The sequence below is a fragment of the Canis lupus genome, chromosome 2 (genome assembly GCF_011100685.1).
Source record: "Canis lupus familiaris isolate Mischka breed German Shepherd chromosome 2, alternate assembly UU_Cfam_GSD_1.0, whole genome shotgun sequence".
NCBI lineage: Eukaryota > Metazoa > Chordata > Mammalia > Carnivora > Canidae > Canis > Canis lupus.
Genome location: NC_049223.1, coordinates 58,209,630 through 58,235,071, shown reverse-complemented (window position 1 = coordinate 58,235,071; position 25,442 = coordinate 58,209,630). Strand labels below are relative to the sequence as shown.

The following is a 25,442-nucleotide window of genomic DNA, read 5'->3' as shown; positions in this document are numbered from 1 at the left end:
TGTCCAGGACCTCAGAGGGAGACAGCAGTGATGCGGGAAAGGCTTGAGGCTGGCAGCCAGGAGACCTGGGTTCTGGTCCTTGTGCGGCCTACTGCTCATGGGTGGGTATGGCAGCTCTGCCTCACTGGGCCCATGCTTCCCTTCCGGAAGTGTGGGTGACAGTGGCCTTCCCCTTCACCATGAGCTCTCTTGGCTGCTATTTTCTATCGCTAATCTTTTCAGTGATCTGTTCTTTAGCATTAATAATTTCCTCTATACACTAGCTGGGTCTCCCTTTGCAAGTCTGGTTAACTCCTTTGTCATAGTGTTCTTGGGCTGTTATAACAAGATACCAGAGATGGGGCAACTTAACGTGTTTCTCACAGTCCTGGAGGCTGGGAAGTCCAGGATCAAGGTGCCAGCCAGATCAGTTCCTGGCGAAGTCTAACTTGCCACCTTTTCTCTGTGTTTGAATAGGGCAGAGAGAGAGAACTACAATGTCTCCTCCTGTTCTTACAAGGGCACTATTCCTACCCTCCTGGCCTCCCAAAGACTCCCATCTCCAAATACCACACCGGGTGCTAGGCTTCAGCATTTGAGAGGGACACAATTTAGTTCAGAGCTTCTATCTGCGGCATTATGTCCAACCTAAGTTGACTGAGTATTGATGGGAGGGGGCGGGGGGGAGTCACCAGCTAATAGGTGTTTCCAATCTTGGCCTTACACCAGCCCTTCTCTGTACCTATTTAATTCTTTGTATCATGACTCCCTGTCAAGTCCCCTACAGTAGCTATTTCAAATTTTATTCCATTCTTTATCCTTCATAGCATCCTTCCTGCCCTCAGCAGACAACCTTAATCCTTAATTTCCTGAGATGACACAGGCTATGAAGCACAACCCCCTTCAGTACCCTTTCTGTCTGTCTCAGGAAGAGTCACCTCCAGCTAAGGCAAATTCTTTATCTCCTCTCTTACTCTTCAGCCCCTTAAATGGAGCTCCTGCTAAGTTCTATTTTCAGAACCTCTTCTGTGTTATGAGTGGCTGCCCATTCAAACCTTTCTCCAGGCCGTTGTGGGGTGGAGCGTTGGTAATGTCTTAAGCATCCACCCTCTGAGGGGCACTGTGCCAGGCATGCAGAGTCGCGGCGTGGAGATGACTGCCACCCACCCGCCATAACTAGGCAAGCTGCGAATGATGCGTTGAGATAAAAAGCAGCATATCTTCTGCAGTTTCAGAAGAGTATGAGCCAGACTTTGACGAAGTTACACTTCATGTTCTTCCATAAATGTGCAGATTTACTTCATTCCCTTAAAGGCACCCTAGTATCCCTATGGTCGTGTATTCAACGTGGTCTCTGTCAACAGACAATTCGTTTTGTTATCTTTGGCCGTTATGAACAGCGCTGCAGGGAGCGCCCCCGAACCTGTCTTCGCTTACGACTGCGGGCATTTTCGCAGTATGAATTCCTAGAAGTGTTACTGTTGAGTGGAGGGCGTGCGCACGTTCTGCCAATTCCCGCCCGCGCCTGGCTGGCCCCGGTGCGCTTACGGCCGGTGGGGAGTGTAGAACGTGCGGCCCAGAGCCGCGGCGGCCTCCGGGCGACAGGCGGCGCTGTAAGCGCGAGGCGGCGGCGGTGGCGGCGCGGGCCGCGCTGGTCCACTTCCGGCGGCGCGGGCCGCGCTGGCCCACTTCCGGCGGCGGCGGCGGCGGCGGCGGCGCCGACGCCGAGTCCCAGCGGGCGGCGGGCCGGGGGGCGCCATGCCGTATGCCAACCAGCCCACCGTGCGGATCACCGAGCTTACCGACGAGAATGTCAAGTTCATCATCGAGAACACGGACCTGGCGTAAGGCCCCGAGGGAGGAGGCGGGCGGCTGCGGAGCGCGGGGGGCTGGAGCCCGGGCCGGGCCGCAGAGCGGGGCGTCCGCCTTGGCAGGGGTGGGCGCGGGGTGTCGGCGTCGAGGCTGCGGCGCGCTCACGCCGCTTTGTTTGCATCCCTCAGGGTGGCCAACTCCATCCGGAGGGTCTTCATCGCCGAGGTGCCCATAATAGGTAAGCGAAAGCCGCCTGTCGTGGCCAGCCCCCTCCGCACACCTCGGGCCCTGCCCCCAGCCCTTGGTTGGGGCGGCGCGGCGGTGGCTCTGAGAACACAGCAGTGCTGGGCGTTCGCTCGGACCCTGTACCCTTGGCCCGGGGCCGCTAGGGTCCTCTCCTAACGTACGGATCGGCGCAGAGTGGACGGCAGTCTGCGTACTCGGGTGTGAATCCGTCCCGTCTGCTGCACGTAGGGAACGTAGAAGCGCCAGGCAGTGTGCTAGGAACTGGGGACCCAGAGCTGCATAGCGCGGGGTTCTTGCCCTTGTGGAGCGCACGGTGAAGTTGCAGGGCAGAGGCGAATCCACAGATGACACGACTGTGGGGCAGATGTGCATCAGCAAGCAGTTCAGGAGAAGTATGACTGCAGCGCTTGCGGTGTTTGGAGGAACGAAGATCTGCTTTAGTTCCAGCAACCCTACCTCGGGTGTTCTTTATGTGTATAAACATTACAAGTATTTTCTGAATGTTGACTCAAACTTTGGGTTGGAAAACGAAGTGTAACTTCTGGCTGCTGCACTCCCTAAGGAAATGAGCAGGCCCATTGATTGGCAAATGAAAGAACATCACAGTCTGCACTACCGTCATCCCCAGTCACTTCTTCAGCTTGGAGCTTGGAGTGCTGGTTCTCCCCCGTCCCTAGTCATTCCAAGTCTCTGGGTCTCAATTTTATCATGAGTAAAATAAGAAAGTTGTGCTTTATGATGCAGCCCTGATGTTACAAGTCTAAACGGCACTCTTCCCACAGATTCAGTTCTGCAAGTAATACTGAGCACCTGTTACATTGCAGGCCACACTGGGAAAGCCAAAGGCGTTTGAAGACCACCCTCTCTGATTTTTCAAAGCTCTGCAGTAGAGACAAGACATACACAAATACAGCACAAGGCAAAAATATGACAAATGTCTTTAGTCTGGTCAGAGTTTTGTGAGGGAGTATTAGTGTCTGTTTCGTGGAGGTCAGGCAACGCTTGGTTTATAGGAGGCTCAGAGGATCGTAACTTCCCCAAGGGAGGGTAAGGTCATGTGGGGTTGGAGGGAGTAGGAAGACAGAAAAGCTTGGCTCATGGGTCTTATCTGACTTGGGTTGGGGAAGCATTAGCGTAGGACAAAGCAGATTGGGTCCTAAATGTCTAGTCCTCTTCTGACTCCCATTCCCAGTGTCCACACCCTTTATTTGGTAGTTGGCCACTTATGAATTTGCGTATAGGTATTTTATTTATAAATGAATATGTTTTTAAGTCAAGTGTGTGTGTGGGAATACAGTCCTTACCTTTATTAGCTCGTTGCTGGTAGGAATTGAATTTGATACTTACTATGCTGTGCCCGCTGAATTCTTTAAACGTTAGTTGGTTGATAAAAAGACTTAAATTGGGTAATCTGGTCATTGCATCATAAAATGAGATATGGACCATAAGTCTGTTTTTTGTGAGATTTTCTCTATTTTAAGTGCCCATGTAGTTTGTGTTTGATTTGGTGTTGATGTGCATAGCAGACAACATGCTTCCTACAGAAATATTCAGCTCAAGGAAACATGTTCCCAATCCCATGATTAGTATCCCTTAGTATTCTCTAAGTCAGTATTTTGAGTGGGACAGCACACCTCCCCCCCCTACCCTCACCCTGCACTAAATCTGAGTAGGGAAGGGAGCTGTGTTGCATGTGGATCTTGTTAAAATGCAGATCCCTTGTCCCCACTCAAGCTGCAGAATCAGCCTCTGGCTGCCTGGCCCAGGCCTCTGTAATTTAGTAAACATCAGGTGATTTTTTAAATCAGGAGAATAACTGCTGTAAGTCTTTAAATTTGGTGGCTAAACTGCATGTTTGCTTGCCTTATTTTTTAGCCATTGACTGGGTCCAAATTGATGCCAATTCCTCAGTCCTTCATGATGAGTTCATCGCTCACAGACTTGGTGAGTGCTGGGTGTTGAAAGGTGAGAGGGAGGGGGCTGTGCCTGACGTCAGAGGAGGAAGCCTCACTCCCATAAGGATTTCTAGGTTCTCCTTTAGGCTTGGCCATTGCCATTTGGACTTTTTTTTTCTTTTTCTTTTTCTCTTTAATAAAGATTTTATTTACTCATGAGAGACCCAGAGAGAGAGAGAGAGAGGCAGGTACACACACAGGCAGAGGGAGAAGCAGGCTGCATGCAGGGAGCCTGACATGGGACTCAATCCAGGGTCTCCAGGATCACACCCTGGGCTAAAGACGGCGCTAAACTGCTCAGCCACCCAGGCTGCCCGATTTGGACTCTTTAAAGTGCATTTCTGTTTCTTCCAGGACTAATCCCCCTGACTAGTGATGACATTGTGGACAAGCTGCAGTATTCCCGGGTATGTTGTGTGATTGGGTGGAAGGGGCAGGAAGGAAGCAGCCCTCAGAGGCATTTTCCTGACCTCTTACTTCCAGCTGGAGATCATGGAGATGTTGCCTAGAGCCTAAGCAGACACAGGGCCTCAGTTCTGACAGGCCTCAGATTGTTTAGGCTTCAGGGGCATCAGGGAGTCTCTCCAGCCACACAAGATGGGGGATATACACCAGAATACCCATTTATACTCAACAGTGGGGGCAGTGCCTTTTCAGAGTCTAATCTATTCAGACTGTTTTCCAGGGTGTCCTTCTCAGTGATAGGAGCCTGGAAGGCTAAAGAGAGTCAACAGAGGGTTGGAGAGTTTGGGGGGCGGGAGGGTGAGAACAAAGAAAGGGAGTGGGAACTGTCCCCCGTGGTAGCACCTGAGAGTCTGGAAGGCTGGCATCTGCCAGATATGTGCCTCTTCCTGTAGGTAATGCTCATTAAACATGCCCCTTCCTCGAGGGTCATGTTTGTTCCCTGATATGTTAACAGGCCTTGGACTTGGCAGGAATGGGACAGGATTAAGTTCCCTGCTTCTTTTCCCCAGTGCTGTGTTAGGTAACAGTTTGAGACTCTTCTCTCTCGGTGGCTTTGGGTGATCCTGAATCAGCGCATCATCTGATATTCCCAAGGGCATGTCATTTTTGTGGTGGTAGATTTGATATATGTTATAAATCTGTATTTTTTTAGAGATATGTGGAGCTTACCTGACCAGTACTCTCACTCCTGTCAAACAACTTGTCATATTCTAACAATTTGCATGCAGATTTTTGTTTGTCAAAAATGAAATGTCACAAATATTGGTGAGGATAGTTGTACAACCAGTTGAGCAGTTTGGCAATGTCTTGGGTAAAAGTACCCATGCCCCATTGACCTAGTGTCCATTAAATTTTTTTCTAGTATTTAGTGAACAAAGACAGTATGGTTCCCACTCTTTTTTTGGCTTTTTCTCAAAATCTGCAGAAAAGTTAGAAACCTCAAATAATAGATCGTTATTTACTTTTCACATTTATTTATTTATTTGTTTGTTTGTTTATTTTGGTTTTTTCTCTTTTCCTTCCTCTTTTTTTTAATTTTATTTCACAATTCATGAGTCACACACACACACACACACACACACACACACACACAGGCAGAGACACAGGCAGAGGGAGAAGCGGGCTCCCTGCAGGAACCCCGACGCAGGACTTGATCCCGGGACTCCAGGATCACGCCCTGGGCCGAAAGCAGGTGCTAAACCGCTGAGCCACCCAAGGATCCCGTTTCGTGCTTCCTTAACAATTGTATCATACAGGGCAGCCCGTGTGGCTCAGCGGTTTAGTGCCGCCTTCAGCCCAGGGCGTGATCTCTCTCTCTCTCTCTCTCTCTCTCTCTCTCTCTCACACACACACACACACACACACAAAATCTTTAAAAAAAAATTGTGTCCTACATGTTAGGTTTTTACAAAATGAACAGTGGAGAAATAACAAAAAACCAGCAGAGCCAGGCAGTAGGTTCAAGAGTGCTTTAATGGGGAGTGCTCCTGGGCGAGGTTCCATGACTTGGAGAGGCGGCCTAAGTCAGGGAAGTTGCTACTTTTCATCTTTAGTTGCCAGTTGTTAACATTTCGCTACATTTGCTTTATTTTTCCTATCCATGTTATTTTTGCTGAATCCTTTGGAAAAAAAGTTGCAGATACTATGACACTTCTCCCCTAACTTCTTCAGCATGCTTATCTGAAGAGTAGGGATATTTTCCTAGGTGACCATGTTGTCATGCCTAAGAGTGTTAGCATTAACTTGTCATATTTGTGCACCATCCTTATTCAGATTTTACTAGTCCCCTACATGGCCTTTTTTTTTTTTTTTAAATACACAGAGAGGCAGAGACATAGGTAGAGGGAGAAGTAGGCTCAATGCAGGGAGCCCGATGTGGGACTTGATCCGGGTCCCCAGGATCATACCCTGGGCTGAAGGCAGTGCTAAACTGCTGAGCCACCCGGGCTGCCCCTTTCCTGCTTTTTGTTTGTGGGTCAGTCATCCAGCCAAGATTAGTGCATGCATTTGGTTCTACATACTCCTTTTTTTTTTTTTTTTTTTTTTTTTTTTTTACATACTCCTCTTTAGCCTCTTAATCTCAGATTTCTCTTCTTTTGTGTTATATGTGTATGTTTTTAAAGATTTTATTTATTCATCATGAGAGATGGGGCGAGAGAGGCAAAGACAGCCCCGGGATCACGACCTGAGCCAAAGGCAGATGCTCAGGGATCCTTGGGTGGCTCCGTGGTTTAGCGCCTGCCTTTGGCCCAGGGCGTGATCCTGGAGTCCCGGGATCGAGTCCCACATCAGGCTCCCTGAATGGAGCCTGCTTCTCCCTCTGCCTGTTTCTCTGCCTCTCTCTCTGCCTCTCTCTCTGCCTCTCTCTCTGCCTCTCTCTCTCTCTCTCTCTCCCTCCCTCTCCCTCCCTCCCTCTCCCTCTCCCTCCCTCTCCCCCCCCCCCCCCCCCCCCCCGTGTGTGTCTCTCATGAATAAATAAATAAAATCTTAAAAAAAAAAAGAAAAGCAGATGCTCAACCACTGGGCCACCCTGGCACCCTCATTTCATAGTTCTGATGAGGCTCTAGGTTGCCTTCCTGCCTCAACTGTGTATGACTACATACTATGCACATGTGGCCCCTGGTTCTCTCTCATCCTCTCAAAAGCATCAGAAGCAGGTTAGATTTTCCTGCTGGTGTGAGGGGGAGAACAGTTTGCTTGGTTACATTCCAGTAACCCTTCTTGCCCAAAGTAACACTGTAGCAGATGGTCCCTAACAGAGGAATGGGTTGTTTCCAGCATCAGTTGCTTACAGAAATATTGGTAGTTATTGGAGCTGAGTGATGGTTAGATGGTGTCAGCTTCTTAGACTTGCTCTGCTCTGGTGAATGTATGAAATTTTCCATAATGGAAAGATTTTTGTTCGTTTTTAAGAAAAGGTTAGTAGTCTAGAACTTGAAAGGTACATTTTTGTGTTGTGCCCTGGATCATTTTATTTTAAATGATGGTGACATTCCTGTACTAGTCCACTTAGTGCAGGGGAAGCTGCATTATAGAGCATGAAGGCATCATCCTTTTACTTAATGCCTTCGTTCTCTGAAGAAGAGCACCCTGAGGGCCAGGGTGAGATGTTAGCAGTGTCTGCCCCAGTAGTGGCCTGGCAGCTGGTGGAGGTGGAAGGAAAATGAGGGTGCCAGTGGGTATAGTTCTCTCTGAACTGGGAAGTGCCTGCATTGAGCGGCACGTGAGAGAGGTGTACCAGATGGACATGGCCCACAGAAGCTTGGAGCCAATGACCAGCCATTTTACAGATAAATTTTAAGGGTATGAGAAGCAGGAAGCTCAGGATTCACCATCTATCCATGAACTCATTCCTGCTTCTCCTCTTGCCTCTGTCAGGACTGCACATGTGAGGAGTTCTGCCCCGAGTGCTCGGTGGAGTTCACCCTTGATGTGCGGTGCAATGAAGACCAGACTCGGCACGTCACGTCTCGAGACCTCATCTCCAACAGCCCTCGGGTCATTCCGGTCAGTGTCTCACCATATCCTCTTTACCCAGGATCTTCGTTGTCCTCTTTTTGGCTCGAAATGGGCCAGATTCAGGTGGTTTCTTACAAGATGGGGATTTTCCTTGTGTTACCCTCTGCCTTCCTCTGAGTCTGGTGCCTAAAGAGCACTAATAATGGTGGACAGGAGCATTGTTGGTGCTGTGTGCCTGCCCATCCTGTCACCCAAGAACCCTTTTAAAGGCCACAGTACTGTTTTGACTGAGAAGGCTGTCACCATGCTTTGAAGTAGAGGTTGGAGTCCAGCTCCAGCACAGATTTATTGCTCCCCCCCCCGCCCCGCCCCCCCCGCCCCATTCCCAGGCATCCTGTCCCTGGTTTGGCGGGTGCTGGAAGAGGTGACTGGGGAAGTGAACAGCTAATAAATGCCTCTGTTTGGACTTCTTACAGGTGACATCCCGGAACCGAGATAATGACCCCAATGACTATGTGGAGCAGGACGGTAAGGGCCTGGAGGGAGTGTGTGAAATTTACCCAACCTGCTGTTTTGCAGGCCAGCAGAGAGGCAGAAACCCAACACAGCCTCTCATGCTGCCTGGTTTCCCTGTGGCATTCCAGGACAGAATTGAGGGGACCATGTCTCTACTGGCCCATGACTAACTTCCACTTTTCTCTGTAGACATCCTCATTGTCAAGCTGAGGAAAGGCCAGGAGCTAAGACTTCGAGCCTATGCCAAAAAGGGCTTTGGCAAGGAGCATGCTAAGTGGAACCCTACTGCAGGGGTAGCTTTTGAATATGATCCTGACAATGCCCTGAGGCACACCGTGTACCCCAAGCCCGAGGAATGGTATGTTCTTGTTGGAAGTGAAGGCAGGGTGGGTTGGTGTGGAAATGGCCCCTAGTGACCGTGTAGGGGGCAGGCTCACTGTGGATAGCAGTGCCCAAAAGCAGCAGTAGCTACCTGTGCTGACCTGTATTTGACCTCAGGCCCAAGAGTGAGTACTCAGAGCTGGATGAAGATGAGTCACAGGCTCCCTACGACCCCAACGGCAAGCCAGAAAGGTAAGACCCTGGTCCGGCACCTGAAGATGAAGTGAGGAGGGAACAGATGGTGTCAACGCAGGTTCTGAGCTGGGGAGACTCTTCCCTCACATCCTGGTGCCCTCGAGCTGAGGGAGGACCGAGAACTGCAGAGCCCCATGCCCTGTGCACATCCCAAAGCCAATCATCCTCCCCCTAGTCCCCCTAGGAGGGACAGGGGGTCCCTCCTACTAGGCATTCCCCTCCACTCTGAGAGAGACGGCTCAGTCCAGAGCCAGAAATGCGTCTGTCTTATGGTGAATATCAGAATGCTGGAGCATGTGCTACTGTTCATTGGACCTTCGTGTTTCTCCTCTGTGTAGAACACATCCACTCCAGTGTTTTGAGGTTTCCCCAGTAGCTTTTTGAGGTGGCTTTGGCCTCCTTGAAGTCCTGTAATATGCATTAGGACTGCTGTTAATAAGAGGTTGGAGGTCAACTCTGGGGCAACGCTAGGTTTCAGGTGGGAAAGGAGTCCAGACCCAGAAGGGAGAGAGCACAGTCCAGGGCTGAAGCTCGGGCTAGCCAGCCTGCCTCGTGGAGAGCTCTCACCAGACTTTTCTTTGTAGGTTTTATTACAACGTGGAGTCCTGTGGCTCTCTGCGCCCTGAAACAATTGTCCTCTCAGCCCTCTCTGGATTAAAGAAGAAACTAAGTGATCTACAGACCCAGTTAAGCCACGAGATCCAGAGTGATGTACTAACCATAAACTAGCGGCAGCTCACCTGTTTCTGCAAAAAGGGGGGCATCTAGGCCAGTAGCTGGCTCTCTGTTCTCTCCAGAGATTCTTCTAGCTTCTGGAGTCTGGACAGCTGTCGCTCAGGCTGCTTGGCAAGTCATCATTATCCACTAGAAAGGTAGCGGAGGGGAAAAAGGAGTCCCCTCCCAGCCTTGCTTAGTTGTACAGATGGCCAGGGGTGCCACTGGTATCTGAGGCAGTGCAGGTTTTACTAGACTTCTAGCTTCCCTCGTTCTGCCCACTAATTACCAGTAGCATTCCAGAACATCCCTTCTAGCCCATTTTAAAATGTGCTAGGGAGATGGGGGGGGAGGGGTTCTTCTGAGAACCACAGAGCTAGACTCCTCTTCTGGTCATTTGGGGTCTTTAAACCCTTTCTGTCCTGTCCAAATGTTGGGAGTTTTCACATTTGTGCGTTGGGCTTCTGGTGTTAGGATTGAGTCCTAGAACCTAGTGGTTCCCTACAAACCCTTCCAGTCTCTGCCCAGAGCCAGCATACTGGTACTTCATTCAGATCCCCAAGTATCCCTCATTTACCTTTAAAGAATAGCGTTAGACTCTGGCTGCCCCCCAACCCCAGATAAACCCTGTATTTCATTCTCTACTCATCAGTTACGAACTTCACTGCCAGTGGCCTGATGATTTAAGTTTGGGAGTTGGGGAGTGAGGCCCTTACTGAAGGTCTGGCCTTGACTCTGTAGCCTAAAGTACTTAATCAGTCGGTGGGAGAAGCCAGGAGCAAACCAGAGATCTGGTACAGAAAGGAAGGGATATTTATTAACAGGAGTTGTCTTTTTAAAAGTTTTTATTTTTGGCAATAAAGAGCACAACATAATCTCCTTCATGCGTCATCATTGTGCCACTAACTTGAGCCAGCCAGCCCTGCCTCCTTCTCTCTCCAAGGCCTTTGGCCCCAGGCTCCCTTCTTCAGTCTAATTTATTCCTCTGGGTGGTCATGCCCTGGTCAGGTTTGGAGCTGAGCTGGCTGTGACCCCTCCCTGGATCCAGGGCTCTCCTGGAGAGGCCTCCTGCTGTATCCTGCCCCAACTTGAATAGTGGTTATTTACAACAAGATCTGTTCCCACAAATCAGAACCCTAAAGTATTAAAACAAAACAAAAACACACACACACACGCAACCAAAGGTTTGATGGGAATAGAAAGATAGCCCTTCTGCAAGGTAGTCAATAAATACCAGCACTAGAAAATCAATTGCTTTAATTGCATTTCAGCAGGGAGCCTCAGCACCATGTGGGGAAGAGGAAATAGGAAGGGCTCGGTTTCTGAGTGCTTTCGGCTGGCCAGAGGGTGGCCAGACAGGGCAGAGGGGCTTCCTCTGCTAGGACATCGCCTACCCTGGGTCAGTGAGAGGGGCAGCAGGCGTGCTCCCCACAGCAGTCCTGCTGCAGCCTGCCCTCTTGGGCTGGCTCTCGGGCAGGGAAGAGCTCAGGACTGGCCGTCTTCCACCTGGCTGAGGTAACCAGCACCCCTACCCCTGGGGTATCTTAGCCTACTAAGCAGGAAGGCGCCTGGGCAAAAATTACATTTTGAACCCAGATTTTCACCTGAGGTGTCAACCAGATGTCACCTCTGCTTAAAATTCCCAAGTGCAAGGCTGCCAAGTGGCACAGTGTAAGCTGCCACTCTGAGCCCAGAGGAACTGAGAAGCCACCTGCCGTCTTAGCCCCTGGGCTGCCCGGGGAGAGCCAGCAGTTACAGCGCCAGCCGGGAGCTCTGCCTCCTCTGGTCCTGGCAGCTCAAGCAAGTCCTGGCAGCAGGAGGGCTGTACTATGGGGGCCAGGGAACAGCTGCCCTCACATTCAAAAACAGCCTTGACTGTGACCTGGTCAGGGGATTAAAAAATGTATATGTGGTATTGGGGAGGGAGGGGGAAAATCTCATTAATATAGAATATGTCATAAGCCATATATATTAAAATCATGAACAGTATATAGTCCCACAGTAGCTCCAGCCCCTCTCACATGCTCTGGTGGTGTGGCCAGCCCTTTGCCTTGGTCCAGCCTCACCCCTGGGGGCAGGGAAGGGACAGCTTGCTCCGTTGCTCCAGGTCTTGGCCAGCAGCCCCCTGAGGCCGTCCACAGTATGCCGCAGCCAGCTCAGCAACAGGCAGCCCCAACAGTCCTGGGTGCGCCAGCCCGGCTGTCACGGGGCTGGGGTCCTGGCCTCGCTGCTGTCCCCCTGGCTGGGCTTTGGCTTTAGCAGGATGAATCGGTTGAGGAGGTCTGTCTCTGAGCTAGCCTGGGCTGCCCCATACCCCTCACCTGTGGACACAGAGGGTAAGTTCAGGACTCAGGTGCACGTCAGAGGACCCCTGGCCAGAGGCCTTGTCCTCCACAAAGCCTTGTGGCAGGGGAGTGGAGGACACTGCGGGGACTCACCGGCATAGCTGGAGGCCTCAGCAATATTCTGGGAGCCTGTGATGTGGTGCCAGTAGGCGCTTCGGGGCAGCATGGTAGTGGGCGTGCAGGGGTAGGAGTAATGTTCCGTGCCCTTGTTCAGCAGCTGTGGAACCAAGAAGGGGAGGGTTCCTCCCATTAGCCCTGGGGGCTGTGGCTTCCTCCCAGCCACCGGCCTGATCAATACCCTGCCCGCCTCTCTGGAGACCACTGGCGAACTCAGGCACTTGGCCTGTCAGCCCTCCAGCCTCCCCAGTACCCTGGACTGGCTGATGCCCATGCCTCACCCTCACGTTTTTCTCCATCTCCAGCAGGACGCGCTTGTGTTGCTCAGCAATGGCCAAGGTGGCGCTGTGGACCCGCTGGTAGATCTGTTCCCCTTCCTGGGTCTGGAAGGTGTAGAGCCCTTCACCGGCATCACACATCCTAGGGATACGAGACGCACCCAGGGCGTGGTCAGGCTCTCCAGCACTACAAACTCGTTCCAAAAACCCTGACCTGCTGGGGAGCAGGGGACTGTCCCACAGCCTAAACGTGCTGGGCACTTTGTGTACCAGTGATGTAAATGCTTAACAAGAATTAGCCCAGTCGTCTCTCACACCATTATGGTTTCGTCTATTAGGAATTGTCTCAAACTGTTTTGCAGATGAGGAAATAGGCACACAGATGGTCAGTAACTGAGCCAGGGATATACCGAGCATAAGCCTCGGCCTACGGGCTCCAGCACTCAAGCTATGAGGTCCCCAGGCCTCACTGTAATTCTGCGAGGATGGGTACCCTTATCACCCCCCTATTTGACAGTGAAGAAACAAAGCCTCAGTCCTCACACGCGGAGCTATACATGCCAGCGCCAGCCTTTCAGGTGAGCCCAAGCGGTTTGACTTGGTTCACAGCTGCGCTTGACCTACCTGGCATGCGCCTCAATTTCTTCATCTGTAAAAGGGGGATTTTTCCTTCCCTCTGGTTTTCTATGCTGATAAATAAGCTCCCAGCACAGTGTCGGTCACAGAGTGAATGGCAGCTGACAGCCTGACCGTGGTGGGACAGGGTGGGGAGGTGAGAGGGTCCTACCGGCCAGCCTCGAAGGTAAAGCGTGTGGCATCTCGGCCATAGCGACGCAGTGAGCAGAGGGGCCACGAGACGAGCTTCACGCGGGGGTTATGTATGTCCCAGAGGTAGATGTTCTCGTGGGTGATCTGCAGCTTGCACTCGCCGTACACATCCAGGTTGGGACAGGGCAACAGGAAGACGTTGAAGCGGTCTGGAGTGGGAGAGGAGCAGGCCTGGAGCCTCCCCAGAGAAGGACTCCTCTCCCGTCCCCCGCCCCCTGCCCCCTTGCAAGTAGCGCCGGGCCTCACCTGTCTGCTCACACTGCACTCCTGGGGCCAGGAGGTCCGGCTCTCCCAGACTGATGTCGTTGAGTCGTGAACCCAGACACTCCACAGACAGTGTCTTGTACCATTCCTCTGCCTCCAGCTCTAGAAAAAATGGTACCTCGTGCCAATCCAGGGGTCCCCTGCAGCCCACCCCATCTGCCTCAGTCTGAAGGATCCCACTGCGCAGGGCTGGGAGGGCAAGGCCAGTGGATTCTGCTGGGCCTGCTCTACCTCCTCCCGACTGGACCACTGGACCGTGACTGGCCCAGGGGAGGCTGGACGGAAGCTGGCAGCCCCAGTTCCTCACCTGAGTCACAGGTAAAGGTACGCGCTGAGTCGTCGGTGAATATGATGGCCACCGCCTGCCTCTTGGTCTCCTTGGGGAGCCGAGTGACACACTTGACGTTGCTGATCTCAGTCACCTGGGACAGCATCCACAAGGGACTGAGCCAGGCTGGAGTGCCTCCCTCTGCCTCCCCGACAGTCGTGCCAACCCCAGGAGGGTGCTCTCAGACCTTGGGACTCTGCAAACCATCACTGCTTACAGACTGGGGGAGCTGGGGCCCAGGCCCCCTAACCTTGGGGCAGCCTCGGAGGCACACTGACTTCTCATCTGGATACTTCTCCAGCCGCTGGGGCCCCTTGCTGGAGGATTTCCGGAACACCAGCCAGCACCTCCGGTAGATCTGTGGGCCAAGACAGCAGGGGGATCAGGTCTCCTGGGACCACTCCCAGCCAACATGGCCCTGAAATTACCGCTGCCTACCGCAGAGGGCAGTGCTACACAGCCTTCCCCAGAGACCCAGCCCAGGAGAAAACCTGGGGATGGCTGACACCAGCAGGGACTCCTCCTCCCAAATTGAGAAAGCAAGTGTTTCTTTAAGGGCTCTGAGAAAGGCCGTTCTGCAAAGGGTGCTCTCAATCACCCTGTGCTGTGTGCTCAGCTCTAGGCTTTATAATATAAATAGCCAACATCTATTGAGTGCTTCCCATTTGTGCTTACTAACACTTCACAGTTAACCTCAGGGTCACTCTTGAGATTGGTTTATCATCTGCACTTTACAGATAGGGAAACTGAGGCACCGAGAAGTAACAGCTGATAAAAAGGGTGGTGCCAGTATTTTTAAAAAGCTGGCTAGGCCCAGAGTTGGTACTTGGAGCCCACTGCATGAACATCCTGCCCAGGACTCGGCCGGCAGTGCCAGCCACAACAGAGGGAGTGTCCCCGGGACAGGGACTACTACCCTGCATGTGCTCGCAGCCTGTATATCACCCCAGCCCTTGTTCTCAGAGCTGGCTGGTGGCTCTTGATGTGGGTGATACCTCCTCATTCTCTGACACCCTGTAGTGTAGGGGGCCAGGATCAGTTCCTTGTTCCAGTTGGAAACCAGAGGTTCCCAGAGTAAAAGGGCAGAGCCAAGAACCTGGGTTTACCCCAGAGCACGGTGCCTTCCCAGGCGAGGTTCCCTCCTGTCCAACCACTGCCAATGACCAAGTGCCTGAAGCCACCTAAATTCTCTGTAGCTTCATGCACTCCTGATAGGCAAGGAGCCAGGGTGCAGGAAGCCGACTAGGCTCTAGGTCTGGCTAGTCAGACCCCTCGAGGGGTGGCCTAGCCACCTGCCCAGACTGCTGGCTCTCCCCCACCCCTTCCTCCGTCCCAGGCTCTCTTCCAGCCCAGAGTCTGGCTGGGATGTACCTACTGTCAGTGAGCACTGCAGAAGCCTTGCAGAGCCCACTCCTAAGCAATCTCTGTACAACATCTTGCTGGCAAACAGGGAGACTGAGGGGTGCCAGGGCAGAGTGGACAAAGCAAGGAGGACGCAGAGCCCCAAGCTTGCAGCCCCTCCACATCCTGCTCTGCTGTGCGGGCATCAGGTCCTGAGCAGGCAGGGCCCCAGACTTGGTGGGCCTAGGCAGTCCCCATCCCAAGAAGCCTCTCAGAACCAGGACATGAATGGGTCCTATCTGGGACTCTAAGAGGCATCTCTGCCCCCCTACCCATGGCCCTGGCTCTGTCCCTGGCCTGTCTACCTAAACCACAGCAGGCCTCAGCTCTCACCTGGGGAGCTCTTTTAGGATAGAAACTGTGTTTTCCTCTCAGAATCTTCCCTCCCATCCTGGTAACCTTGTTAGCACAGCTCTGCTGAACAAGTGAATGACCATACAAAGAGACCGTGAATGAATGGATGGATGGATGGATGGATGAGTGAATGAAGGTGGCCGACCCAGATCTGCCCTCCCAGCTTGGGCTCCATGCAGCCTGCAGTGTTGGGGCAGAAGGCCCAGGGGCCTGAGCACCCTGGTTGCCTGGTTACAGACACACACACACACACACACACACACACACACACACGCACACGCACAGCCCCAGGGAGCCACTGTGCTCAAGAGCCCTCCTTCCCCACTTTCTCATGGTCTTTGATCAGCACTTCAGAAACAGAAACACTGCTACAGCTCCGCCAGAGGAAGGCGCGGGTAGGTAGGAGGGTCTACTCCCCATCTCTCCCAGCCCCTCCCAGCTCACCTTTGTGAGCTGAGACAAGAATGGCTGCCCTGGGACAAGAACCACCTGGTGCTTGAGATCCTCATATCAGACCTGCAGCCGGGAGCTGAATCCTCGGGACCCAGGAGGACCTAAACCAGAGCGACTACCCCCAGCTCCCAGCCATTCCCTCGGGCTGTACCCACCTGTAGGCCACTTGGTTCTCAGGTCTCCTCCTAGAATCAAACCCATGTAGCTGCCTCTAGGGCTCACCTTTCTTGTAAGCTCTGCCATGTATGGAGCCTTGGCTCAGGTGGACCCTGGGGACTGCTAGACCCAGGCCCGTGGGAACAAGGAGCCATACTAGGAGCTGGGCCCTAGCTTCACCTCTCCTTGTTCTGTGCTCCAAGCGGGCTCCATCCCTCTCTCAGGACAATAGCAGGGTGGCTGATGCCCACCACGGCCCGGTCTCTTGGGCTGGAACATACTCCACAGGGCCCGGCAGGGCCATAGGGGGTGAGGGGGCAAGAACCACCCTGCTTCAGTCCGGTGTCTGGGCAGGGAAGCCCTATCAGAACCCTAGTCCTCCCCCACCCCACTCAGGCTGAGCCAGGAAGCCTCAGAAGTCTGATCTCACCCCACCCCCATCAGGGCAATGGGGGAGGGGAGGAAGCTACAGATCGGAGACCGGGCCAAACCCCAGACTTGGGCCCCCTCCATCAGGAGGGTTACCTTCTTGCTGGGGAGGGTGCAGCTACCAAGACCCCTCACTGGAGGTGGGGGAGGGTTGGCAGGGGAACAGAGGCAGCTCTTGGTCCAGCTCACCGAGGTCATTAAGTGGGTCCCTGGAGGGCCTGCCCATACCCTCTTGGGGTGGGGGGATCATCCTCACCAGGAGCAGGCTGTGAGAGGGTACATGCCCACATAGGGGTGTCTCAGGCCTTGTTCCCACAGACCCCAGCTCTGGGTCAGGCGCCCGGCCAGCAGGGAGCCACGGCCAGCCAACAACTTGGAGGAAAGCAGCCTGTCCCAGAGCCACAGGCCATCCTGGCCTAAGTTTTCATCCATGAACCCCAAGAACACCAGCTTCTGCGCGCCCTGTGCCCTCCCACCACTGCCCGGCCCCACCGCCGACCACTGTCCCCTCCAAACACTCTTTCAACAGGGAAAGCGACAAGCAAGATAAATACCCAAGGACCTGGACACAGGGAGCAACGGAGGCCGGGGAGACGAGGTACTTAAAAGGACAGAGGCCAGGGGAGGGGAGGCCAGGGGAGGGGAGAGGTGGGTCTGGGGCTCAGACGCCCGCACGGCCACAACTTCAACAATGGCAGGGATGTCGCTGGTCGTCGGCAGCCACCGCGGCCGGGCTTCCGGGCTCGGGCAGCCCGCAGGGCTCGGGTGCGGGGGGCGCGGGAGGCACGTGCCGGGCAGCCCGGGTCGGCCCGACCGTAAGTGCGCGACACCGCCCGGGGGACACCCCGCCCCCGCCTGGCGGCTCACCCCCAGCTTCCTGCTCTTCATCCTCACGTAGCCTTGCTTGACGATGTCGTTGAAGTTGGTCGCCATGGCCTCCCCCCCGCGGTCCCCGGGGCGCCGGGCCGGCGCGGGGAGGGCCGCCCGGGTGGCCGGCTCCGGAGCCTCCTGTCACCTGTTCCGACGCTCCGTCGCGGGCCGGCGGCGCTCCTCACCTCGCCCGCCTCAGCATTGTTCTAGCGGCTCCTGTGCCCGGCGCCTGCTGGAAATAAAAATGACAGGGAGACTAGACAGTGACATCTTTCTCTTCCCCTGGCTGTCTTCGCTCTTTTCTCCTTCCTCTTCCCACACTCCTCCCCCTCCCCCGCCCGCCTTCCTCCCCTTCCCTCCCCACCCCGGGACGCCAGAACCATTCAGGAAAACCGAGGTGGAGGCGGCAGGAGAAAATGGTCCAGCCCAGTCCCCTCCCTCAGGCCGGGGCTGGCGGTTAACCCCTTCCTGGGAGGCCTGGCGCGGGCTCCAGGGGCCGCGGGCCGCCCCAGCTCCCGTTACAGCTCTGCAGTGACCGGGGGGGGGGGGGGGGGGGGGGGGGGGGGGGGACCGGCCCAGAGCCAGGCCCCCCTCGCAGGAGCCTCCCGGCGCAGCCTTCCAAGAGGGGGAGGAGGGGGATCCCAGGAGACGGCACAGTCTGGTGTCCGAGTGAAGCCCACGCTTCCCGAGGTGCAGGACAAGTCGTCGTGTCAGTCTCAGCAGAAGCCCCCCCATCCCTACGCCCCACCCCGTTCTCCACCTGGTCCTCTCCAGCCCCGGGTGCGGGGGGAGGCCGAGACTCAAGCCCCCTGGGCCCTCCTCCGGGCCCTGGAACTCTTCAGCAGCTCCTCTGGGTGCCGCTTCCTGGGTGGGAGGGCAGAGTCCGGCGGGGCGGGCCCCCAGATAAGCCTGAGGAATGTGCTGGGCCGGCTGGAGGTGGCCACCGGGGAAGCAGTCACCTCGCCCTGGCCCTGGTGCTAGGAAAACCGGCTGGTTGCGTGAGCGCCGGCCAGGCCACCCAGTGCCCCACGTCCTGAGCACGGGCAGGAGTTAACTACCGAGAGAACCAGCCGTCACCTGGCCCCGGGGGTAGAGGACACAGCCAGAGAGCTGTGAGGAGCACCAAGGCGAAGTCATTACCCAGCAGGAAATGGGGGTGCCAGCAGGGCTACTCAGAATCAGGCATATGAACAGCTGAGACTCAGACTGGGCTGGGGGTGGGGTCTCAGCAATGACGCAGTCCAACACCCATTCTACAGATGGGGAAAATAAAGTTGCCCGGAAAGGATAAGCAGCATGGCTGAGGTCACAGAGCAAGTCTAAGGCACAGCCAACAATGAGGAGTTTTAGAGCAGTGCTGCAGGCAGGCCCCGGGAGGGGGGTGGGGGGTGAGGAGGTGAGGAGGTGAGGGGGTGGGGCAGTTGGGGGGAAATGTCCTGTGCTGCCGACCACCACCTAAGCCCTCTCTGCCATCCAGGCTCAGCGACAGGGCTTTGCCGGCAACAGGGTCCATGCACCCCACCCCCGCCCGTGTCTCCAGGATTGCTAGGTGGGAACGGGGCAGCATTTTTGGGGTCAGCTGGGCATCTGTGCCGCCAGGATGAAGCCCTGGGGCAGGCATGCTGCTGGATCTGCCAGCAACGTGGCATTAATTACTCTCCTGGAGGACTGTCTATTGAATCCCTAACAAGGAACAGATGGGCCTACCCCAGTGGGCACACACAGACGGGGGGATGGGGGGTGCTCCCCTGTCCTCCCTGAACCTGACAGTCTCTTCAGCACATCCTCAGCTGCCTCCCGGCCTGCTCATTCTCTGTCCAGACCCTCCCAGGTGGGACACCCAAGTGCTCTGCCTTCTTCCCATAAAGGCTGGCCTGGGGTCCCTGCCCCAGCACTGACCCCAAACAGCCCTGCGGCACCTGGGCTCTGGCGGTGGGAGACGAGTAAGGTCTCCCCGCTCTGACTCTGCCTGCCCACGGGCTGCCCTGCCCCCACAGCAAGGGCCACCTCCATAAAATTGCCCTCCAAGACCGCAGCAGGCTGGCCACTCACAAGGCAGCAGGCTGCCCGGTGGGTTCCCTCAAGGCAGTGGGAGGCGGCACAGCCAGGAATGTGAATCTAGCGGGCTGCTGGTTCTGGGCACCTACTTCACTCCCCCGTGCCTCAGTTTCCCCAGCAGTAAAAAAATGAGAATAAATCCACCTACTTTAAATGAGGAAATAAATCCATGGGCCCCTGTCTGCCCTCTTGAGCCCTAGAGCTTCTGCCTCGAAAACTAAGGTTATTTTTATTTCAAAGGCTGTGAACGCACCATAACCAAGCCTTCCACCTGCCCAGTGCGGGCCTCTGGTCATGGCTCCACCAACCAGCTACCTTCCCAAGAGACTGTGATGCCAAGCCCTCAGGAGCACCGCCGCTCAGTCTGTCCACACGCCCACACCCTGATCCCTAGAGTCAGCCCCACAGAAATAAGCCATCTCCACGGGGAGCCTGGGTGGCAAAGGGCTTGGCGGCTCACCTGGCCACACTCTATCCCTAATGAAGTCTGCAAGACTAAGACCCAGCCTGGGATCCAAAATGGTACAGCGAAGGAAGCAAGGGAGGGGGAAAGGCCAATAGATGGACGCACAAATTTGATGGGGAGTGGGATCAGATGTGGGGGGTACCCCGAACAAACACATCCCCCTGAGGGACGGCACTGCATTAAGCTGGAGAGGTGGCCCAGGCAGAGACTGTGCAGGTCCACTGGGCATCAGGGAGTGTAGAGCGGTGGAGCTCAGAAGGCCAGGAACAGGGCTGAGGCTGCCCCTCCCCTGCCACCCCTCGGGCCACCTTCCCCATCACTCTATCACTCTTGAGCTACCACCAGCCGGGCCTCTCCTGAGCCGAGCCCACAGCCGGGAAGAATGCTGCGCCAATTCGATGCCTGAGGTCTTGGGCCTGTGAGCTCAGCTCCAAATACCCAGAAAAGCTAAGCAGAGTGCCCAGCAGCCCCCTCAGCACTGCAGGGGGGGCCCAGGGCCCCCCATTCCTTCTCCCAGCTTGGCATCAACATGGCTGCTCAACCAGAGATGGTGCCCACCCCGAGCCAGGCCACGAAGGGCTCCTGTCCAGAGAGAGCCAGACTCCAAGGCCCCTTCCCCCAGCTCTCCCCAGAAAGGGCAGGTGTCCTGTGGGGGGGGGGCAGGCAGAGAGACTCCCCAGTGCCCAGGAGAGGGGCGGGACAAGACCCCCCTGTCCACCTGCCCCATAGGGCAGCCGCTCTAAGCACTCCCGCCCTGCACCTGGGTTCTGCCTGGAGGCTTTGGCTCCAGAACAAACGCTACTTGCTGCTGTTGGCAACCAATGGCTGAGCAGGAGCGGCTGCCTGCCTGGCTGGGCCTCTCCACTCCACGACTGATAGGATCTTATCAGGGCTTCAGGGACAGCCCTACCTGGACAAGTCTCACTGTCGTCTCGCTGTCTCACCCCATGGCAAAGATCCTATCGGCAGGATTCTCTCCAGCACCAGGGATGTTTCCCATCACCTACACCCTGGCCCTCTCTCCCCCTCGTGTGATTATTATCAGGGGCCAGGAGAGGATCCCTCATCCCACTCCCTGCCTCCACCCATGCAAATCCCTTCATGGAACCTCCACCTCAAACACTGCAGGTCTCACCCACGGTGGGGCTCTGGACAGAGAGGAAGAGGGGGGAGGGAACATCTGAACGCTATGGTGTCCTGGGCCCTTAAGTCAGGAAAGCAATGCTATGGGCTGGCACACACTGCCACTCGGCTCTCTCCCGGTCCCTCACCAACCCTCTGGCCTCATCTCCCCCTGCTACGTATGCACGGCCTTCTTCTATCTGTTCCCCAACATGCCTAACTCCTTCCCACGCGGGACCACTGCACTTGCTGCTCCTCACCTACAACACCGTTCCCTCACGCGGTCCAAGCTTCATTCTCCAGCTTCATTCAGGTCTCAGCTCAGATGACACTTCCTCAGAGAGGCCCTCCCTGGACCACCCGGTCAGCCGCTGTCCAGCCTCACTGTCTTCATCACACACATCACTATAGCATTGTCTTATTCCTTCATCTCTTCATTTGCTACTTGGCCACTTTCTACCTCCTAGAACATTCTAGAACATCAATGATTCATCTGCCTAGTTGATAGCTCCATCCCAGTGCACAGAATGGGGCTTAGTGCAAAGTGCTTAATAATTGGGGACTGAAAACAATTCTCCCTAGGATTTGTCCTCCTCATTCTTACTCGTACCACTACCCATATCCGCCTGGGAGGACTCAGCTCAACTTCCAGAGGCATGTAAGTAGCAATGGGCTCCCACTTCCCTGGGTCCCAGGGCTTTCCCAGGGCTGGCTGTCACGACCAGCAAACTGTTGTTCCTGGAGAACCAGCCGGGCTCCAGACCCAGTTCAGTTCAAAGCTGCCTGGGGGAGACAGTACTGCTGACAGTGAGTCCAGGCCCAGCCGGGTTGCCCTACCTTGGTCAGGGTTGTAGGGTGAGGTCATGCTCAGCCCTGCTGCCCTGCACAGGAAGGAAGAGCTAAAAGTAGCCAGCACCCAAGAACAGAGAGGCAAGCAATTGGGTGGGAGGAGGCACAGCTCCTGAAACCCATCCTGGAAGAGGGGCAGAAGAGGCCAGCGCTTGAGCCACATCTCTCTGAGAGGGACCAGAAAAGAATCTGCACTAAACAAGACCAGCCTCTAATCACTGCCATGAATCCTGCTGGGCCTCTCACTGCCCTTGACTTGCAGACCCCTAAACCCCCAATGCTCCATCCAAGCATCCTGGTAACTGTCCTGCACCCAAAAGCTCGGGACTGGCAGGCTGCACAGAGTCCCTGCTCTGCCCACATCACCCAGGTGGTGCTCAGCCTCTGCTCATCCCTCTTTGCAGTGACAGAAAGCATTTAACCAGAAGCAGGGCCTTGGGGGCTCCGGGGAGAAGGTGGACAGTCTCCCATGGCCAGGGGAGGAAGGGCCCAGGAAAGGAGGGGAGCTGGCCATGAGTTTAACTGTAGGACAGCAACCATTTGCAGGTGGGGGTAGGCAGTGGGCTGCGGTACAGAAGTCTCTTGGAATTGGGGGAGCTGAGAGACAGCAGGCCATGGGGAGCAGGAAAGTGGGGAGGCAGGTAGGGTCGGGGCTGCGATGGGCAGGGAGCACAGGGGCCGGCGGCTGGTGCGGGGCCGGGGTGAGCGCAGGCCCCGACCTTAGGTGGAGCGCCGGGAGTTTCAGGGCCCGGGGAGGGGCCGCCGGGGGTGCTGCTGAGGGCGGGGCCCCGGGGCCCCCCTCCGCCCCCGCCGACCGCCCACAGGGCAGGTGGGTCCCACCGGCTCGGAGAGTTCTCGGCTGGCGGCGCCCAGGGGCTCGCGGGCTCGCGCGCGGCCTAGGGCCCCCTCCCCGCCTCGCGCCCCCCAAGTTACCTGGGCGCCGAGGCCCGGGCCCGGGGCGCTGGCTCGGCGGGCGGCGGGCGGGGGCCAGGCTCATGCCCGCGTCACGGCGCGGCCGGCGGGGGCAGCGGGGCGGGGGCAGCGGGGGCAGCGGGGGCAGCGGGCGGCGGCGGCGCCGGCTCCGGGCGGGGAGCGCGACGGAGGCGCGGCCGCGGGGCTGGGCTCCGAGGGGGGTCGGCGGCGAGGCCCCCGCGCCCGGTCCCGCGCCCCGCCCCCCCCCCACCCCGGGGCCCGCCCCCGCCGTATTTCTTCGAGCCGCGGGACACCGGCTTCCGCCCGGAGTCTCTCCGCCCCCCGCCCCCCCGCCCCCCACCTCGCTGGCCCCCCCTGAAGCTCGCCCTCCGCAACCGCCCAGCCCCACCGCCCCTCCCTGGGCCCCAATCCCCGCCTCCTATCGCCTCCCAGCCCCTGAAAGCTGAACCCAAAAACAGCTCCCAGCCCCCAAATCTCAATTCCCGATTCCTTCGGAAATCACGCGCGCACACACCCCTTGCCCTATCCCCAGTAGGATTCCCAGGCCCCTTCCAGGCCCAGCCTCCCGAGACCTCCTCAGGGGTCCCCCTACCCTCCACGCACACTTCCCTGGAGCCCCGCAGCACCTCTCCCCCAGAGGTCAGCTCCCCTGGCAGCTTGCCAGCCCCTCCCTCCCTGTACCAGTACCCCCATTCCCCCATTTCTCCAAAGGAAATCAGAATCTCTGGGATAGCGCCTAGGTGGTCTCCATGCCCACTATTCAGTGCTTTAGACCAACTCTACCAAACAAAAGGCCGCACCTGAACAACAGAAACGAGAAATGAAAATGCCTCCAAGTCCAAGCCTTGTCCAGGTGCCCTCAGAGAAAAAGGCCTAATGCAGGGGCGCGGACGGGGGTGGGGGGGGAGGCAGCGGGGTGGGGGGGGGAGACCCGTGCAGGGTGGGGACGTGCAGGGGAAGAGGGCAGAGCCGCAGCACTCACCCATGGAGTCGCTGACCCTGCCTCCGAGACACTGGGCCTCCTCCTCGCCCAGGCTTGCCCAGGGAGCTTCTTAGGAGGGGGCTGCTTTCCTTTCCCTGGACATTTCCCTGGAAAGTCATTGTGGGTGCCCAGGACCACCAAGGATGCCCCCAGGACCCCCAGAAGCCTCCTACCCTGGACCTGAGCTAACCAGCCCCATGCTGCCAGGGAGGAAGCAGCTGCGCTGGTCCCTGCTGGCCAAGCTGGCCTGGGTGTCCACCTTGTGAACTCCCCCATGCATCTCCCAAACATGACCCCACCTGCTTTGCCTCAAACCACAGCCCATAGAGCCCTCAGCACTTGATCCATCACAGCAAATTTTTTTGCCACCAGAAACCTCTGGAGGACTTTCGGCCTGGGTGGCTCAGTCAGTTAGGTTGATTTCAGCTTGGGTCATAGTCTCAGGGTCATGGGATAGAGCCCTGCATGGGGTTCCATGCTCAGCAGGGAGACAGCTTGAGGTTCTCTCTCTCCCTCTCCCCCCCTGCTCATTTGCTCACATGCACACTCTCTGTCTAAATAAATAAAAACTTTAGGGAAAAAAGCATCTTCTCTAGCATGAGGTTTCACAAATATCTTCCTTCTCTATCCTCATCATTTTCACCCAATCCATTCTCTGTGTGCATTATTGTCACCTAAATATTTTTTAATTAAACGTTTTATTTTGAGATATTTGGAGTCATATGACATTGTAAGCTACAATACAGAGAGATCCATGTACCTTTACCCAGTTTCCTTCAATGGTGGCATTTGTGCTAGAGTACAATATCGCAGCCCAGATACTGACATTGAAAAGGTCAAGATTTGGAACGTTTCCATCAGCACCAAGATCTCTCTCTCATGTTGCCCTTTATAGCCATACCCACTGCCCTCCCACCCTTACCCCTCCTTCACCCCCAGGGGCAACCACCAATCTGGTCTCTATTTCTATACTTTGGTCATTTCCAGAATGTTATAAAATTAGAATCATGAATATGTGATCTTTGGGAAATGGCTTTTTTCCCCCCACTCAACATAAATCTTTGGAAATTCATCCAAGTTGTTGCATGTATCAATAGTTCATTTCTTCCACCACCAAGTAGTATTCCATGGTATGGATATACCACAGTTTGTTTATTTGTGCATCCTTTGAAAGACATCTGGGTTATTTCCAGTTTGTGACTATTATGAATAAAGCTGCTATGAATGTTCATGTACAGGTTTTTGTGCAAACGTAAGTCTTTATTGCTCTGGGATAAATGCCTAGGAGTGCAATTACTGGGTCATATGGTAATTGGGTTTAGTAAAAAAAAAAAAAAAAAAAAAAAAACCCTGCCAAATTGTTTTCCAGAATGGCTATCCCATTTGATATTCGCACCAGCAATGTATGAATGATCCAGTTTCTGTACATCCTTGCCAGCATTTATGGTCATCACTACTTTTCTTTTCTAGTTTTTTTAAAGCCATTC

At 55.4% G+C, this 25,442-nt stretch overlaps 2 protein-coding genes across 3 annotated transcripts; one reads left to right on the top strand and one right to left on the bottom strand.

Annotated features, from left to right (window-relative positions):
- The first annotated feature begins 1,668 nt into the window (after window positions 1-1,668).
- On the top strand, window positions 1,669-10,602 carry POLR2C (RNA polymerase II subunit C). The gene is made up of 9 exons (XM_038530962.1): window positions 1,669-1,823; window positions 1,980-2,029; window positions 3,913-3,981; window positions 4,347-4,399; window positions 7,836-7,964; window positions 8,393-8,444; window positions 8,622-8,790; window positions 8,931-9,005; window positions 9,593-10,602. The coding sequence occupies exons 1-9, from the start codon at window positions 1,738-1,740 to the stop codon at window positions 9,735-9,737; spliced, it is 828 nt and encodes a 275-aa protein (XP_038386890.1). The 5' UTR covers window positions 1,669-1,737; the 3' UTR covers window positions 9,738-10,602.
- Window positions 10,550-18,440, bottom strand: DOK4 (docking protein 4). Of its 2 annotated transcripts, XM_038530960.1 has the most exons (9): window positions 18,306-18,440; window positions 17,543-17,777; window positions 14,133-14,240; window positions 13,862-13,976; window positions 13,537-13,656; window positions 13,250-13,439; window positions 12,466-12,604; window positions 12,161-12,284; window positions 10,550-12,043 (listed from the first exon to the last, which is right to left on the bottom strand). In XM_038530960.1, the coding sequence occupies exons 2-9, from the start codon at window positions 17,606-17,608 to the stop codon at window positions 11,925-11,927; spliced, it is 981 nt and encodes a 326-aa protein (XP_038386888.1). In that variant the 5' UTR covers window positions 17,609-17,777; window positions 18,306-18,440; the 3' UTR covers window positions 10,550-11,924. The 2 variants fall into 2 exon arrangements, with proteins under 2 accessions (XP_038386888.1, XP_038386889.1); XM_038530961.1 differs by lacking the exons at window positions 17,543-17,777; window positions 18,306-18,440 and adding an exon at window positions 15,617-15,688.
- Between the last annotated feature and the right edge of the window lie 7,002 nt (window positions 18,441-25,442).